The following is an 18,196-nucleotide window of genomic DNA, read 5'->3' on the forward strand; positions in this document are numbered from 1 at the left end:
CCCTGCTGTAGGCAGATACCTGTAGGCTGTTCGGGCATGCTGGGAGTTGTAGTTTTGCAACAGCTGGAGGGCCGCAGTTTGAGGATGCCTGGCCTAGGCTAAACCAGACCTCCAGACGTGGCCGACCCACGGTGGTTATGATACTCACCTGTTTTTTTTTGCGAGTGTACGAGCCGTTTTTTTGTGTTCCGTATACGGTCCGTATACAGAACCATTCATTTCAATGGTTCCGCAAAAAAAAAACGGAACACATACGGAATGTACTCCGTATGTCTTCCGTATCCGTTCCATTTTTGCGGAACCATCTATTGAAAATTTTATGCCCCGCCCAATTTTTTCTATGTAATTACTGTATACTGTATATGCCATACGGAAAAACGGAAACAAAAAACGGAACAACGGATCCGTGAAAAGCAGACCAAAAAAACTATAAAAGCCATACGTTCGTGTGAACTAGGCCTTAAGCACAGGGGGATAAGAGAAAACTGCAAATGAAGTAAATTTGAAAAAATAAAATAAAATTCAAGGAGGAATGGAAGCTGGAGTACTTGATCAAAATAAACTTTAAAGTGAAAAGAAGTATGGCACAACCTCTGTAAGGCTCCAGGGCCCCTCACAGCATGCGCACGAGGTGTACTGTCCAATGCACATCTGCCCAAAGCTGCCGGACTCACCTCCTGGACTCATCTTGGGTAATATCTCAGTTCTGTTACATCATAATTCCGAAACGGACAGTTGTGACGGGAGCACCTTAAGAAATCTAAACCCCAAACCTAGTGGCAGGTTCCCTTTAACTACAAATATGTATATTATGCAATATCCTCTGGAAAAATTCACTGTACAGCAAGCTAATGACCACAAGCTACCGCTGTGAAGATGAAGACATGCCTAGCAGACAAAGAAGCTGCTGGTGTCCTCAGAACAATGGACCTTCCACCCCAGAGCCCAAAGCTCAACATCATTGAATGCCTTTGATATCACTTTCATGATAAGAAGAAGAAATTGCCCCCAACTGCTAGGACTGAAATTTAGAGGTGTTTACAAGAAGCCAAGAAAAATGTCTGAAAAACTTTGCAAAGAATACTGCAAAAAGTTTCCTTTGCAACTGAAGAATAAATATCTTAAAGCAATCCAATAACTGCCTGTGTGCTGCTAGCAGTGCTGAAAGAATACACCAGATTGTAATGCAGCTGTTCTCATGAGACAAGTGCTCACCCGCTCCTCGGGGGAGTGAATGATAGGCTGCAGATGTGTTTACATGACAGCCTGTCAGTCACTGCCCCCAAGGAGTCGGGGAGGAGGGGTGATGCTTGTTTTATGAATACAGCTGGACAAACTACCTAGCAGCAAGGTGGCACAACATATATTTTTTTCGTGCTGTTATTGCTATTATTACTTGCTTGCGTTTACATTTTCCTATATTGAGATTCGTCATAGGATCTCAATACCGGAAACAAATGCTTCCGTTTTGTCCCCATTTATTGTCAATGGGGACAAAACGTAACTGAACAGAACGGAGTGCTCCAAAATGCATTCCGTTCTGTTTGGTTGTGTTCCCTTACCGGTGAGCAAGCTGCGGTTTTCTTTACGCCATGGGATGCGGAGCAAGATGGACCCCGTATGACCCACAATGCAAGTTAATAGGGACTGATCCGTTTTCTCTGACAAAATAGAAAACGGATCCGTCCCCCATTGACTTTCAGTGGTGTTCATGACGGATCCGTCATTGCTATGTTAAAGATAATACAAACGGATCCATTCATAACGGACGCAGATGGTTGTATTATCAGTAACGGAAACTTTTTTTTTGCTGAACCCTGCCGGATCCAGCAAAAATGCTAGTGTGAAAGTAGCCTTAGGCCTCCTGCACACGACCTTATGGCTTTTTCAGTGTTTTGCGGTCCGTTTTTCACGGATCTGTTGTTCCGTTTTTTTTGGTTTCCGTTGTGTTTCCATTTCCGTTCTGTTTTTCCGTTCTGTTTTCCGTATGGCATATACAGTATACAGTAATTACATTAAAAAAATTGGGCTGGGCATAACATTTTCTATAGATGGTTCCGCAAAAACGGAACGGATACGGAAGACATACGGAGTACATTCCGTATGTGTTCCGTTTTTTTTTGCAGACCCATTGACTTGAATGGAGCCACGGAACGTGATTTGCGGGCAATAATAGGACATGTTCTATCTTTCAACGGAACGGAAAAACAGTAATACGGAAACGGAATGCATATGGAGTACATTCCGTTTTTTTGGCGGAACCTATGAAATGAATGGTTCCATATACGGACCGTATACGTAACGCAAAAAACGGTCCGTAAACGGGGAAAAAAAACGGTCGTGTGCAGGAGGCCTTAGTATGGTCCGGTAGCTATAATATGCTGTACTTACCTAGAGCATCACATTAAGCTGACAGATCCGCTGACCTCATGTCCACATGCCGCAGATTTGTTGCAGGTATTTCTGATTATTCCATTGCAGAAATCCGTGCTTTCCCCCGAAACAACCCCATTCAGCTGAATGGGACTCATTTTCAGTCTCGGAAATTTCTGTAACAAATCTGGCATGTGGGAATATATCTAAAAAGCAACATATGCAATATCACTCACTAAAAAGTATATTTTTTCTACAGGTCAGACTGCCTTATTAAGACTATACGCTCAGAGGGATACTTCGGCATGTATAGAGGTATGTGTGAGGTCGTTCATTCGAAATACTGGAAACCTATCATGTTGTGTACTTAGCTAACCATTCTCCAGTACCGTCCTATGGGATCGGCCACTATGGACTTCATGCTCAGGGCTCTCCAAGATGATTTATGGCTGGTAGAGGATCATAATGCCCGAATCAGGGCACTTAAGGTCTCTTCATACATTGGATTTTGGGACGGGTTTTAGCACAGATTGCATGCTGAAAACTGTGTGACATCTGCGCTGTAACTGGTTTCCATTGTTTTCAATGGGAGGCTTTACCACAGTTCATATGTCCGAATATTTTTCATGTGTGGTTTTCCAGACTGCACTAAGGCCTCTTTCACACGGGTGAGATTTCCGCACGGGTGCAATGTGTGAGTTGAACACATTGCACCCGCACTGAATCCGGACCCATTCATTTCTATGGGGCTGTGCACATGAGCGGTGATTTTCACGCATCACTTGTGCGTTGCGTGAAAATCGCAGCAAGCTCTATTTTGTGCGTTTTTCAAGCAACGCAGGCCCCATAGAAGTGAATAGGGCTGCGTGAAAATCGCAATCATCCGCAAGCAATCATCCAATGCAGTGCGATTTTCACGCATGGTTGCTAGGAGATGATCGGGATGGGGACCCGATCATTATATTATTTTTCCTTAAGGGAAAATAATAGCATTCTTAATCCAGAATGCATAGTAAAATAGGGCTGGAGGGGTTAAAATAAATAAATAAATAAATAATTTAACTCACCTTAATCTACTTGTTCGCACAGCCCGGCTTCTCTTCTTTCTTCTTCTTTGCTGTGCAGGAGGAAAAGGACCTGTGGTGACATCGCTGTGCTCATCACATGGTCCGTCACATGATCCATCATCATGACAATGGGTCATGTGATGAGCGCAGTGACGTCACCACAGGTCCTTTACCCAGGTCCTGAAGAAAGAAGAAAGAAGAGAAGCCGGGCTGTGCGAACAAGTGGATTAAGGCGAGTTAAATTATGTTTTAAATTTTTCTAACCCGTTCAGCCCTATTTTACTAAGCATTCTGGATTCAGAATGCTATTATTTTCCCTTATAACCATGTTATAAGGGAAAATAATTACATCTACACAATCTTGAACCCAAACCTGAATTTCAGTGAAGAAGTTCGGGTCTGGGTACCACATTCAGTTTTTTATCACGCGCGTGCAAAACACATTGCACCCGCGCAATAAAAACTGAACAACGGAACGCAATCGCAGTCAAAACTGACTGAAAGTGCGTACCTACTCGCACGGGTTTGCCGCAATGCACCCGGGACGCATCCTGAGCCAAAACGTGACGCCCGTGTGAAAGAGGCCTAAGAATGTCCACTCTTGGTGTTGTTACTGTGTGAGCGCCTCGGGAAACAGCGACAGGAGCATGTTCACGGCTTAGTTTCCTTTAGTGGAGCTAAACTAAGGCCTCTTTCACACGGGCGTTACGGATTGGGGCCGGATAGGATGCGGGTGCGTGGAAATCGTGCGAGTGAGCACACAATTTCAGTCAGTTTTGACTGTGATTGCGTTGCGTGGTTCAGTTTTTTCCGCGCGAGTGCAATGCGTTTTGCATGCACGTGAGAAAAAAATGAATGTGGTACCCAGACCCGAACTTCTTCAATGAAGTTCGGGTTTGGGTTAGTTGTAGTGTAGATTTTAATTTTTTACCTTATAACATGGTTATAAGGGAAGATAATAGCATTCTTAAATACAGAATGCTAAGTAGAAGGTCAAATGAGGGTTAAAAAAATAAAAAAAAATAACTTACCTCCTCCCTAGTTGCCGATGTAACGTTATATTTCCCTACCTTGTGAGATTTCCCTACCCTCGTCACTTCCGGTCGCACCGGACATGACGTGAGGAGGTGTGCTGTGCCGCGCATGCGCACAACGACGGGGTAGGGAAATTTCACAGCAGAGTGCGCATGCGCCAGGAGCCTCGCCAGCGGTTAGGGTAGGGAAAAATTATGGGCCAGCGCAGGCGCGTTGATCGGATGGATGTTCTCAGCTGGACACCGGCCGACACTGCGCATGCGCTGGGAGCCTCACCAGTGGTTAGGGTAGGGAAAAAGCACTGGCCCGTAATTTTTCCCTTCCCTAACCGCTGGTGAGGGTCCCGGCGCATGCGCAGTGTCAGCTGGTATCCAGCTGAGAACATCCATTCGATCACGCGCCTGCGCACTGGCCCATAATTTTTCCCTACTCTAACCGCTGGCGAGGCTCCCGGCGCATGCACACTCTGCTGTAAAATTTCCCTACCCCGTCGTTGTGCGCCTGTGCGGCGCGGCACACCTCACGTCATGTCCGGTGCGACCAGAAGTGACGAGGGTAGGGAAATCTGACGAGGTAGGAAATATAACGTTACACCGGTCTCTGCTCTTTCTTCAGGACCTGTGGTGACGTCACTGAGCTCATCACATGGTCCAATCATATGGTCCTTCCCCACGGTAATGGACCATGTGATTGGACCATGTGATGTGAAGTCACCACAGGTCCTTTAGCCGGCAGCTCATGATTAAAGAAGTAAGAAGAGATCGGCAACTACGCGATCAAGAGGAGCAGGTGAGTTAATTTTATTTATTTTTAATCCCTAAATCCACATTTTAGTAAGCATTCTGTATTGAGAATGCTATTATTTTCCCTTATAACAATGTTATAAGGGAAAATAATAAAGATTGGGTCCCCATCCCGATCGTCACCTAGCAACCGTGCGTGAAAATCGCACTGCATCCGCACTTGCTTGCGATTTTCATGCAGCCCCATTCACTATGGGGCCTGCGTTGCGTGAAAAACGCACAAGATAGAGCATGCTGCGATTTTCACGCAACGCACAAGTGATGCGTGAAAATCACCGCTCATCTGCACAGCCCCATAGAAATAAATGGGTCCGGATTCAGTGCGGGTGCAATGTGTTCACCTTCACGCATTGCACCTGCGCGGAAATCTCGCCCGTGTGAAAGAGGCCTAAGAGTGGCATTTGAAATGAAAAAAAAAAAAAAAAACAAAGCAGAACCGGTGGTGTTTTCTATTGTGGGATATGCAGCGGACTGTCAAAATCTGACGCATGGACATACACTTAAGCACCACCATTGAGAATTACCCCAAAAAATTCATGCAAACCCTACCCAATTATTTCCAGGTTTGTTCCCCCAAAATTGGTACTGTTGGCATGTATAGAGATTGGGTAACGATTCCAGATAAAATATGAGGTTATATAGTAGCAGGCTCAGTGGTACACCTACCCTAGAGGCATGGCATACGACTTCTATGGGAGCCATGGAGCACTCAACTCTTTCCATTGCTTGCCAGCTCTATCCTAACCTGCCTTTAGCAGCCATGACAGGCAGATCCCTGCATGCAGATTAAGGGCTCATGCACATGAACGTATTTTTTGTCTGTGTCCATTCTTTTTTTTTTTTTACGGCCTGTATACGGAACCATTAATTTCAATGGAACCGCAAAAAAACGGTGCATTCCGTATCCGTATGTCCACAAGTCCGTTCTGCAAAAAAATAGAACTTGTCCTATTCTTGTCCGTTTTGCAGGACAGGCATTGTAACAATGGATAGGCAAAAAAAAGGATGCAACATGGACATCACACGTATGTTATCCGTTTTTAGTTTTTTTTTGCAGACCTACGGTCGTGTGCATGAGCCCAAAGGCTAAGGTTACAACTGGACATTTTTTGTCAGACCACAAAAAAAATCTCTGTGAAATCGCGGCCCATCGGGGGTGTATTGTGTAGCTTGAAAATCACTTCCAAATAGCTGCAGCTAAGCATAGCTGAAGTGATTTATAGCGGTATTCCCATTTCAGGATATGTCATCAATGTCAGATAGGTGTGGGTGCCACCTCTGGGGTCCACAGCTATCTCCAGAATGGGCCCCCCCCCCAAAGTAAACAGAGAGCAGCTGCCCATGTGTGGCCACCCTCCATATACCAATAGCCGAGCGCATGATGCCAATGGAGTGGTGGCAGTGCTTGCGCGGTGTGCTCTCCATTCACTGCTATGAAACTCGACTATCTTCAGAATAGCGACGAATGGCGAGCATGTTGCATTCTGCTCTCCTTCACTTTGGGGTCCTGTTCTGGAGAAAGGAGCGGGTCCCAGAAGTGGAACCTGCACTTATCCGACATTAATGGCCTATCCTTGCCATATGCCATCAATGTCTCAGATGGGAATATCCCTTTAATCGCTACAGATAAAATCACTGCAGACAAGTGAGTACCTAGCAATTTTTTTTTAAATCACTGCATTCTGGGATTTCAGAGCGATTTCCGAGTTACTTTATCGTCCATAGAGTAAAATGAAAAATCTCTTGCCGATAAAATCACTGTGAAGTCGCTGCCTAATCTCTAGCTATTAAATTGCTCCAGCTGCTCACTTGGCTTCAATGATTTGGAAGCGATTTTCAAGCTACTCAATGGACAGCGATTTCACAGCTATTTTTGCAGTGTGCGATACAAAAGCCTAGGTCTAGCCTCAGCCTTATATACTGTAGCTCCTATACAGTAAATCCTGCAGCAGTTAGCTCCCCCTAGTGGTCACTACAAGCAATACTTATGTCATTTATCAGGTCAGAATAACATTGAAGTATTTACATTTAGAAAACCTCTAAATAGGGAGTGGTACCGATTTCACGTTTTTATTTTTATCAGACTCCATGATTTCTGCTTTTCCTCCGAGGTGTGAACAGGCACTCACCTTGTTGAGGCATATAGTATACACTGCATGGAGCATTCCAACAAGGTGCCCGACAGTGAATATACTAGTCTTTGTAAGGTTGTAAGGGTCCCTTTACACACAAATTTGCTATGCCGTTTTTTTTTAACCACTATAAAAAATGTCATAGAAACGGTTTGCAGTTTTTATGCATGCCACCTGCGCTTTTTACAACTTTTTTTTTAGTGGTCTTGCTTTTTTTATCGGCCATTTTTGCTTATAGAGAATGGGAAGATAAAATGCATAAAAATAAAGCCGTTGCTTCAAAGTGCTGTGTTCTATAAAAAACACGAAATGTGTAAAAAAACTCCACCAAACTGAAACAAACGGCAGTTGCAAAAACACATCTCCCTGAATGTCATATTCCCGTAGACTTTAGGTTAACATCTAGGGCCACTAAAAACTCAAAAGTGCAGAAAAACGCCACTAAAAATCTACATGTTAAGGCCTCATGCACACGACCGTTTTTGTATTCCGTGTCCGTTGTTCCGTTTTTCGTGATTTTCTGCAGACCTGTTGACTTTCAATGGGTCCGTTGAAAACTCGGCTAATGCACCGTTTGTCATCCGCGTCCGTGATCCGTGGTTGCAGTCCATCAAAAAAATATAACCTGTCCTATTTTTTTCATGGAAAACGGTTTGCGGACCCATTCAAGTCAATGGGACCGTGAAAAAACGCGGAGGCACACAAGATTGTCGTCCGCGTCCGTTTTTTCCCCTATCATTTGCAAGGCAAACTTGACTTTTTTTTACTTTCATTCATGTCTGGTGATCCTCCAAAAATAAAGGAAGACACACGGAAACAAAAACGGAAACGGATCACGGAACAACGGAACCCCATTTTGCGGAACGGAACACAACAACGGTCGTGTGCATGAGGCTTAATCCACACCTTATCACCTCTGGTATATTCACTACTTATCTGACACGCTCTTTGAGATCATTTTCTAGATGATATAAGAGGATACAATTTGCCCTTTTTGTAGCATGTCAGATGAATTGTTCTCAGTCCTCATGCACAATAACGTTGAGTCCGCAGCCGAGCTGCATTTTGTGTGGCTTGGATTGCGGACCCATTCACTTCACGAAGTGCTGTCCGCATCCTTTCCGTGGCCCTGCAAAAAAAATAATAGAGCATGTCCAATTCTTGTCCGTATCACGGACAAGGATAGGACTGGTCTATTGAGGGCCAGACCTTCTGTTCTGAAAAAATATATAAAAATTTATGTTTTGCAGACCGCAAAACACGGTACGGCCATGTGCATAAGGCCTCATACTGTATAAAGTGAAATATTGCACACTAAGCAGGTCCTAGGTATAGCAAATGATTTCTTCCACCCCTCAGGAGTTCATACCTGTTATCTCTCCGCAGGTGCTGCTGTAAACTTAACTCTTGTTACACCAGAAAAAGCTATTAAATTAGCTGCTAATGATTTCTTCAGGCATGCGCTGTCCAAAGATGGGTGAGTAATGGAACGTCCTTGCAGACACTGTCACAGACATATAGGGGGTCATTAATAAGGCCCTGCGCTGGTGGTGGATCCCCCAGAGTTATGTAGAGGCGTCGGCCTCTACAGAACTTCAGCGGATCCACCACCGCTTCTAAATTTAAGCCAGCGTCCTTATACACTGCTCAAAAAAATAAAGGGAACACAAAAATAACACATCCTAGATCTGAATTAATTAAATATTCTTCTGAAATACTTTGTTCTTTACATAGTTGAATGTGCTGACAACAAAATCACACAAAAATTAAAAAATGGAAATCAAATTTTTCAACCCATGGAGGTCTGGATTTGGATTCACACACAAAATTAAAGTGGAAAAACACACTACAGGCTGATCCAACTTTGATGTAATGTCCTTAAAACAAGTCAAAATGAGGCTCAGTAGTGTGTGTGGCCTCCACGTGCCTGTATGACCTCCCTACAACGCCTGTGCATGCTCCTGATGAGGTGGCGGACGGTCTCCTGAGGGATCTCCTCCCAGACCTGGACTAAAGCATCTGCCAACTCCTGGACAGTCTGTGGTGGATAGAGCGAGACATGATGTCCCAGATGTGCTCAATTGGATTCAGGTCTGGGGAACGGGCGGGCCAGTCCATAGCATCAATGCCTTCGTCTTGCAGGAACTGCTGACACACTCCAGCCACATGAGGTCTAGCATTGTCTTGCATTAGGAGGAACCCAGGGCCAACCGCACCAGCATATGGTCTCACAAGGGGTCTGAGGATCTCATCTCGGTACCTAATGGCAGTCAGGCTACCTCTGGCGAGCACATGGAGGGCTGTGCGGCCCTCCAAAGAAATGCCACCCCACACCATTACTGACCCAATGCCAAACCGGTCATGCTGGAGGATGTTGCAGGCAGCAGAACGTTCTCCACGGCGTCTCCAGACTCTGTCACGTCTGTCACATGTGCTCAGTGTGAACCTGCTTTCATCTGTGAAGAGCACAGGGCGCCAGTGGCGAATTTGCCAATCTTGGTGTTCTCTGGCAAATGCCAAACATCCTGCACGGTGTTGGGCTGTAAGCACAACCCCCACCTGTGGACGTCGGGCCCTCATATCACCCTCATGGAGTCTGTTTCTGACCGTTTGAGCAGACACATGCACATTTGTGGCCTGCTGGAGGTCATTTTGCAGGGCTCTGGCAGTGCTCCTCCTGTTTCTCCTTGCACAAAGGCGGAGGTAGCGGTCCTGCTGCTGGCTTGTTGCCCTCCTACGGCCTCCTCCACGTCTCCTGATGTACTGGCCTGTCTCCTGGTAGCGCCTTCATGCTCTGGACACTACGCTGACAGACACAGCAAACCTTCTTGCCACAGCTCGCATTGATGTGCCATCCTGGATAAGCTGCACTACCTGAGCCACTTGTGTGGGTTGTAGACTCTGTCTCATGCTACCACTAGAGTGAAAGCACCGCCAGCATTCAAAAGTGACCAAAACATCAGCCAGGAAGCATAGGAACTGAGAAGTGGTCTGTGGTCACCACCTGCAGAACCACTCCTTTATTGGGGGTATCTTGCTAATTGCCTATAATTTCCACCTGTTGTCTATCCCATTTGCACAACAGCATGTGAAATTGATTGTCACTCAGTGTTACTTCCTAAGTGGACAGTTTGATTTCACAGAAGTGTGATTGACTTGGAGTTACATTGTGTTGTTTAAGTGTTCCCTTTATTTTTTTGAGCAGTGTATTTAGACCATTTTCTACCCCTAAGGCCTAGTTCACGCGAATGTTTTTTTTACGAGTGCACGGGCCGTTTTTTTGTTTTCCGTATACGGTCCGTATACGGAACCATTCATTTCAATGGTTCCGCAAAAAAAACTGAATGTGTTCCGTATGCATTCCGTTTCTGTATTTCTGTTTTTCCGTTCCGTTGAAAGATAGAACATGTCCTATATTTGGCCGCGAATCACGTTCCGTGGCTCCATTAAAGGCCTCATGCACACGACCGTTGTGTGCATCCGTGGCCGTTGTTCCGTTTTCCGTGATTTTCTGCGGACCCATTGACTTTCAATGGGTCCGTTGAAAACTCAGTAAAATGCACCGTTGTTCATCCGCAGCCGTGATCCGTGTTTCCTGTCCGTCAAAAAAATATGACCTGTCCTATTTTTTTGATGGACAACGGTTCACGGACCCATTCAAGTCAATTGGACCGTGAAAAAACACGGATGCACCGTGCACACAAGATTGGAATCCGCGTCCACAAAATGCAGAACACACATGGCCGGTATCCATGTTTTGTCAGATCCGCAATTTGTGAACTACAAAAATGGCAACAGTCATGTGCATGAGCCCTAATCCTTTATCTCTTTGTAGCCTCCACTCCTGGTTTTGGCTCACAATCACTGGTGGAAATCACTGCCCAAAACACTCATGTGTGAATACGGCCTAAGGTCACTTTCACACGGTCAGTATTTTGCATAGTATCTGTAAGCCATACCAGGAGTGAAAGTATAGTGGAAATTTTGTGCCTCTTTAGTTTTTTGGACCCACTCCTGGTTTTGGCTTAGGCTGCGTTCACATCTGTGCTTTGTATTACAGTTTTGAGAATCGGCAGAGGATCTCAAAACTGGAGCAAAACACTTCCGTTTTGTCCCCATGCATTGTCAATGGGGACAAAACAGATCAGAATCAGGATGCATTTCCGTTCCGTTTTGTGACTGGACACAAAAGCGCTGCGTTTTGTGTCTGGTCTGAGAAACGGAATAAACCGAATCTGGCACTAAAAACAGTGTAAGTCAGTGGTGCCAGATACGTTTTTTTTTTGTCCGAAAAAAAAGATCTGTCACACATTGACTTAGGTTGTTTTTAGTGCCGGATCCGTTTGTTCAGTTACGATTTATTACAACCGCATTTGAACGGAACAGATGCATCCTGCTGTATTAAACCGAATGGAAGCATTTTGCAGGGTCTCAAAACCGGAATACAAAGCGCAGATGCGAAAGTAGCCTTATGCAAAATACTGATCAAATACTGGCCATGTGAAAGTGACCTACCGTAAGTCAGATCTTATTTTAGGTCTTTATTTAGTCTTCTAAAGTGTTCATTTTGGAAAGCACAACAAAGCAATGAGAGGAGGGCGGCAGATGGACTCGATCACTGTGCTTGAAAATGCAAAGAAACCAAAATTGTGCTGTCATCATTCTTGCTTCGCTTATAGCTTCACCTGCATGTATCTGAGCAAGTTTGCCACCTGACGTTCACATACTGTACTGCAGTCATCTGCAGGAAGTTAACCCCTTTCTGACTCACTCCTATGCTACACTAGACTAGGTTGTGTTAAAGTGTTCCAGATAAATGGGGATATACAATATACTGTAATCCCTAATGCTTTCTCTATGAGGCTCCAGAGGGACCCCACACCCCAACAAGGATAATGCCTAGAGGATGTACTGGTTTTCCAATGAGGTGCCCACCATCTCTGAGCTTAGGTTTCAGTGTTATAAGGTGGTCGCCTTGCTGGAAAACCAGAACATCTTCTACGCATTTTCTTGTGCTCAGAATCCAGAAGAAAAATTATGCAAAAAAACAACAACAACAACAACAACAGTATTCAAGTACATCATGAAGAATTAAGGTATACTATTGAAAAAAGATGGTAGATGATCTCCTGAGAATGAAGGGTCCACAGTGCTGATTCAGGTGCATGGGACCTTGCTGCAGCTCCCTGTAGGGGCCAGGAAATGTGCAGGATTTGCCATAAGTGCCCAATAGCTGCAGGTCCCAGCTCTGGAATGCCTACTCAGCTATTTCCAGAACTTCTATAGAATTGAATGGCAAGAGCTTCACACCCATAGCCACCTCTCCATCTACAGCAACTGCGAGAGAGGAGTTTTTCACCTCTGGAGGCGCGCACCCATAGGTGGACCCAAAATTTAAATGTTTTGTTCACTGAGCCACTTAGTTAGCACTTTTGCCTAGTGAAATGGTGCTGCATCATGTTGGAAAAGGCATTGTTCATCACCAAATTGGTTGGGAGAAGTTGCTCTTGAAGGATCTTTTGATGTCATTCTTTATTCATAAAACTGTTATTGGGCAAAATTGTAAGTCAGCCCACTCCCTTAGATGAGAAGAAACCTTACACATGAATGGTCTCAGGATGTTTCACTGTTGGCTAGACACAGGGCTCATGGTAGCGCTCACCTTTTCTGGTGTCAAGAAGGGCGGGCAAAGAAGCCACTTCTCTCCAAGAAAAACATCAAGGACAGACTGACATTCTGCAGTAAGTAGAGGAACTGGACTGACAAGGACTGAGTTAAAGTTGTTTTCTCTGATAAAACCCCCTTCAGACTGTTTGGGACATCAGTAAAAATGATTGTTCGGAGAAGAAAAGGTGAGCACTACCCTGTGTCATGCCAACAGTAAAGCATCCTGAGACCATTTATGTGTGGGGTTGCTTCCCATTTATTGGAGTGGGCTCCTTCACAATTTTGCCTAAGAACACTGCCATGAATAAAGAATGGGATCAAAATATCATCCAAAAGCAACCTCTCCTAACTACCCAGGAGCAATGTGGTGATGAACAATGCTTTTTTCAGCAGGATGGAGTACCGTGTCACAAGGCAAAAGTGATAACTAAGTGGTTCAGTGAACAAACAATTTAAATTTCCCATTGAGAACCTGTGGGCAATCCTGAAGATGCAGGTGGACAAACAAAAACACAGAGGCTGTGATAAACTCCAAGCACTGAATAGGCAAGAATGGGTTGCCATCAGCCAGGACTTGGCCCAGAAGCTGATATACACCATGGCAGGGTGAATTGCAAAAGTCTGGAAAAAGAAAGGTCAAGATTAGAAATAGGGTCTTTGCAGAAACTTGATGGATTTGTCAAGAAAATAAAAAACACTTCTGAAACGCTTATCATTGTAGACCAGGGTTTCTCAACTCCGGTCCTCGGGACCCACCAGTCATGTTTTCAGGATTTCCTTAGTATTGAGCAGGTGATATAATTAGTGTCCATGCATCAGGTGGGTCCCGAGGACTGGAGTTCAGAAACCCTGTTGTAGATCAATATACCATAGAAACATCTGTTAAAAAGGATCTAAAAACTCTGAAGCAGCAAACTTTTCAAAAAACAAAACTTTCAGCCACGACTGTATAAGTAATGAAGTGTATGAGGCTTCATGTGTATACATTGAGAGTTTTTCTCTTGCACTCTGTCCATCCCAAACTGTGTACAGCTGCAATCCCCAAACCTTCCATGGTTCTACTGAACCCAACTGATTACTATAGACCCCTACAGAGATCTAAGTACAGTTCAGTAGCACAAAGACAGCTCCAGGTATTATGGCCCAAGTGCAGACCCTATAATTCTTTTGTATTACAATGACCATAAAAGACTGAGCTTACAGCTGTTATTGGCCTTGTGACCAGGGAGCGAATATGACATCCCAAGAACATAGCTATTAATTACTGGTAGTTATGACATTCACAAACAAATTACATTTTATAGATTTTTTTGCTTTGTAAGTTAGAGAGAACAAGCCATAGAGCTGCAGCACAGATTGGGCAGCCACCTGCTGTAAACTAGCTAATCAGTGGGAACTTGGGAACTATTCCGTCAATTAAACAAGCTGAGAATAGATTCTGGCCCTGATCCTCACATAATATCTCCATGACTCAACTGACTCAACCCATAAGCTCCTTAGAACTGCAGCACGTTTTGGAAGATTATACTAACAATATGTTTAGTCACACTCAACATTTAATGCTGACCTAATTCCTATGCAGATATCTCCTGGACTCTAACATAAGCATTTACACCGAGCTGAATATACTCAAAAATACCTCACAGTAGTTGTCTATGGCTGCCTGTAGGGCCAAGAAGTTGGAGTGGTGTTACCGATCCCTGTATCTAAACCATCTGGCCAGCAAAGAGCTGATTGTTGGCCCCCCTGATAACCAACATCTAGGGTATATGCCCCATCAGCTCTCCCATAATTATGCTCCTGGCATTACTCCACAGTCACTTTGACTTAAAAAGTCTTAAAGATAGGCGTGTAAGTATATGGGGTCCTAAAATGTCCTTTTGCCCCATACACTGTCAAGATTTTGCATTAGGGCACAGAAGCTAGACTTTACTCTCAGAGTACACAAGTATTCGGAACACTTAGAATTATAAATTTTATCAAACACAAGAACATTTTGAATATATTTCTAAGTAGTAATGTCAGCATTGATTTTACATTGCAGGAAGAAGTTGACGTTGATAAAGGAGATGCTTGCTGGTTGTGGTGCAGGAACATGTCAAGTTATAGTCACTACGCCTATGGAAATGCTGAAAATCCAGCTACAGGATGCTGGAAGACTGGGTAAGAAATGTATGATCATTTAACAGAAACCTATCACCTGGGTTGAGATCACTAGACCACTAGCATACAGTTATGCAGCTGAGGCTTAGGGCCCCCAACCTGCCCATAGCAAACCCATCCGTCCCTGCAATTAAATTCAGACTTAGGCCTCTTGCACACCACCGTGTGCCCCCGTGGCCGTATTGTGGCCCGCATACGGCAGGTCGGCAATACACAGGGCACCGGTCGTGGGCATTCACTTGAATGGGTCTGCAAATCCGGAGATGCGGAACGGGAGCACGGAACGGAACCCTACGGAAGTACTACGGAGTGCTTTCGTGGGGTTCCGTTCCGTGCTTCGGTTCTGCAAAAAGATAGAACTTGTCCTATCTTTTTGCGGAACGGACGAATCGCGGACCCCTTTGAAGGGTCCCGCAGCATGGGCGCGGCCAGCACACTTTCATGTGCAAGAGGCCTTACTGGGAGAAGAGTCCAGGACATGTACATGTACAGTGCACAAACAAACCTGAGGACCGCTCACCTCACTTCACGTCACATGTGCCCGGTGTGCAGTTATATCTATGTGTAGTAAAGTGAGGTCTTCAGCTTCATCAGGGCAGTGCACATGCTGCAGATGCTAATGGAGAAGAGTCCTGGACTCTTCTCCTGGTAAGTTTGAACTTTACTTTGTGAGGATGGATGGGTGTGCTATGGGTAGGTTTGGGACCCTAAACCACTTCTGCATAATGGCATGCTTGTGTGGTCCTAATCAGGTGGCAGGTTACCTCTAGAGGGTAAGACCAGGCACCTGAGGGTAAGCGGTAGGGACATCACGTGCACCATGTATGAAGACCAATATGTCATTTATGTATATAAATGAGAGATAGACTTTTAGCCCTGTTTACGCTTTGGCTGAAAATGTCCGAAAATTAGATGTGGGGAATCTTTATTCTTAACGCTCCCAATTCCTAGTATATCTGTCAAATGCTAAACCTGAACATCTCTGAGACCGTTTTAGATAATGGGGCAGATTTACTATTGCAAGTGTGCCACAATTTTTGTGCACACGGCTCACACCACATTTTTTAAGCACTGGGGGCGTTGTCATTACTCCTAGAGGCTCTGCTCTCTCTGCAACTACAGCGCCCTCTGCACTTTGATTGACAGGGCCAGGGGTGATCACTTTACAGGGCATGGCTCTGTCAATCAAATTGCAGAGGGCACGGCTGTTGCAGAGATAGCTAAGCCTCTAGGTGTAATGACAACGCCCCCATTGCTCCTAGAGGCTCATTTGCATATATTAAAACATAATTTTTCTCAGCAATGAGGACACATATGAACATGGGACCAACACAGATGCCTTCAGCTGCCAAGTGCACATGTAACGGGTCAACCAGTGTCATAGGTACAAAACTGCTGACAGATGCCCTTTAAGGGCCGTATTCGGGTCGGTTCACAGGGAGTTTTTTGGAGGAGGTTTTGAGGCAGATTTTCCTGCAGTTTTTTTTAGCTAAAGCCAGAAGTGGATTTGAAAGGAATTTGAAATATAATGGAAGGACTTCGATCCGAATTTCAGGAAAATTTGATTTGCCGCAAAGCCAAATTTTCTTGCGCTTCGTGGTAAAAGAAAAATCAACATACTCATCTCATCCATTCGCTCACGGAGAGGCCGTCGCAGCCATCTTGATTAAAGAAACCGCGGAGGCTGATGTGTGACGTCACTGTGCTGGCCGTGCACGGTGATGTCATCAATGATGACGTCATGATGACATCATCACGTTGCCGCACAAGACTTTGCTTGGTTTCTTGATTCAAGATGGCCGTGATGGGTGAGTATGTATTTTTTTTTTAACCCTGATTAACCCCTGAAAGGCCTCCATTTTAACATCAGATGCCGTAATCAGCTATGAATGCGGCATTTGAGGGGTTCAATGACAGGGGGCGGCGCGATCGCCGTTCCCCGTCATTGCACCTGCTACTTGCAAAAGAATGCAATTAGTGAATAAGTAATTCATTACGAATCTAATTTCTTTGTGAAATTCGACAAAGCAGCCGAATCAAATTTTTCAGAACTTCGCTCGTCACTATCATCTATCAGCGCTCGCACTACCGTAACATCGGGCAGTGTAATACAGACCATAGTTTGCACTGTCTAACTGTTAGGTCAATCTGAAAAATCTGCATTAACCCTTTGCAAATATTTTCACAGCTGCCCAGAAAAAGCTCCTGGCCAGTCAGGGTGGACTGGATGGCGCAGCGGTGGAGAGCAGCTCAGTGCGACCCACTGCCATGGCGATTTCCAAGGAACTTCTGAAAAGCAAAGGCATTGCTGGACTGTATAAAGGCTTGGGAGCCACTCTACTAAGGTTACTACCACCAGTGTATACATGTGTCCCAGATACTTTGTATATTTGGCTATATAAACAGCTAAAGACAAGTGCTATTCTTTGTATTCTGTGCAATGTAACCACAGAAGCTTCATGTTACAGTTACTGCTGGATACTGAATAGGTAAAGCCGCAGCGTCCTATATAAAGACTAGAAGGCACGCATCTGCCAACATAGAATGTGGAGGCGGGGGTGTTATGTGAAGCTCTGCCACCCTGCCCACCCTCTGTGCCAGCTCCTTGTTACTCATTGCAATAAGAGATGAGCGAATTGAATCCCACGAAGTGGAATTCGATCCGAATTTCAGGATAAATTCGATTCGCCTCGAAGCCGAATTTCCTCGTGCTTCGTGTCACTGAATCGATTTAACCTAAAATAGTGTAAAAAACAAAAAAATAAAATCATACTTACCACCTCCATTTGTTCGTGATGGGCCTTCCAGCCTCTATCTTGATGGAAGATGTCGGCCGAAATCCCGTGCGTGGTGACGTATGACGTAATCTCGCGCCGCATGAGATTTCGCTCCAGATCTTCAAGCAAGATGGCGGCCGGCCGGCCCGTCATGAGCAAATGGAGGCGGTAAGTTTGAT

At 44.8% G+C, this 18,196-nt stretch overlaps 1 protein-coding gene across 1 annotated transcript in view; it reads left to right on the top strand.

Moving 5' to 3' along the window:
• SLC25A22 (solute carrier family 25 member 22) overlaps positions 1–18,196 on the top strand; it is a 70,724-nt gene that overhangs the window by 38,137 nt on the left and 14,391 nt on the right. The window contains exons 4-7 of the mRNA XM_040410448.1: positions 2,633–2,688; positions 8,797–8,887; positions 15,122–15,240; positions 17,429–17,585. Coding sequence (XP_040266382.1) covers positions 2,633–2,688; positions 8,797–8,887; positions 15,122–15,240; positions 17,429–17,585 — 423 coding nt within the window. The remainder of the gene's footprint in view (positions 1–2,632; positions 2,689–8,796; positions 8,888–15,121; positions 15,241–17,428; positions 17,586–18,196) is intronic.

This window comes from Bufo bufo, chromosome 10 (genome assembly GCF_905171765.1).
Source record: "Bufo bufo chromosome 10, aBufBuf1.1, whole genome shotgun sequence".
Taxonomy (NCBI): domain Eukaryota; kingdom Metazoa; phylum Chordata; class Amphibia; order Anura; family Bufonidae; genus Bufo; species Bufo bufo.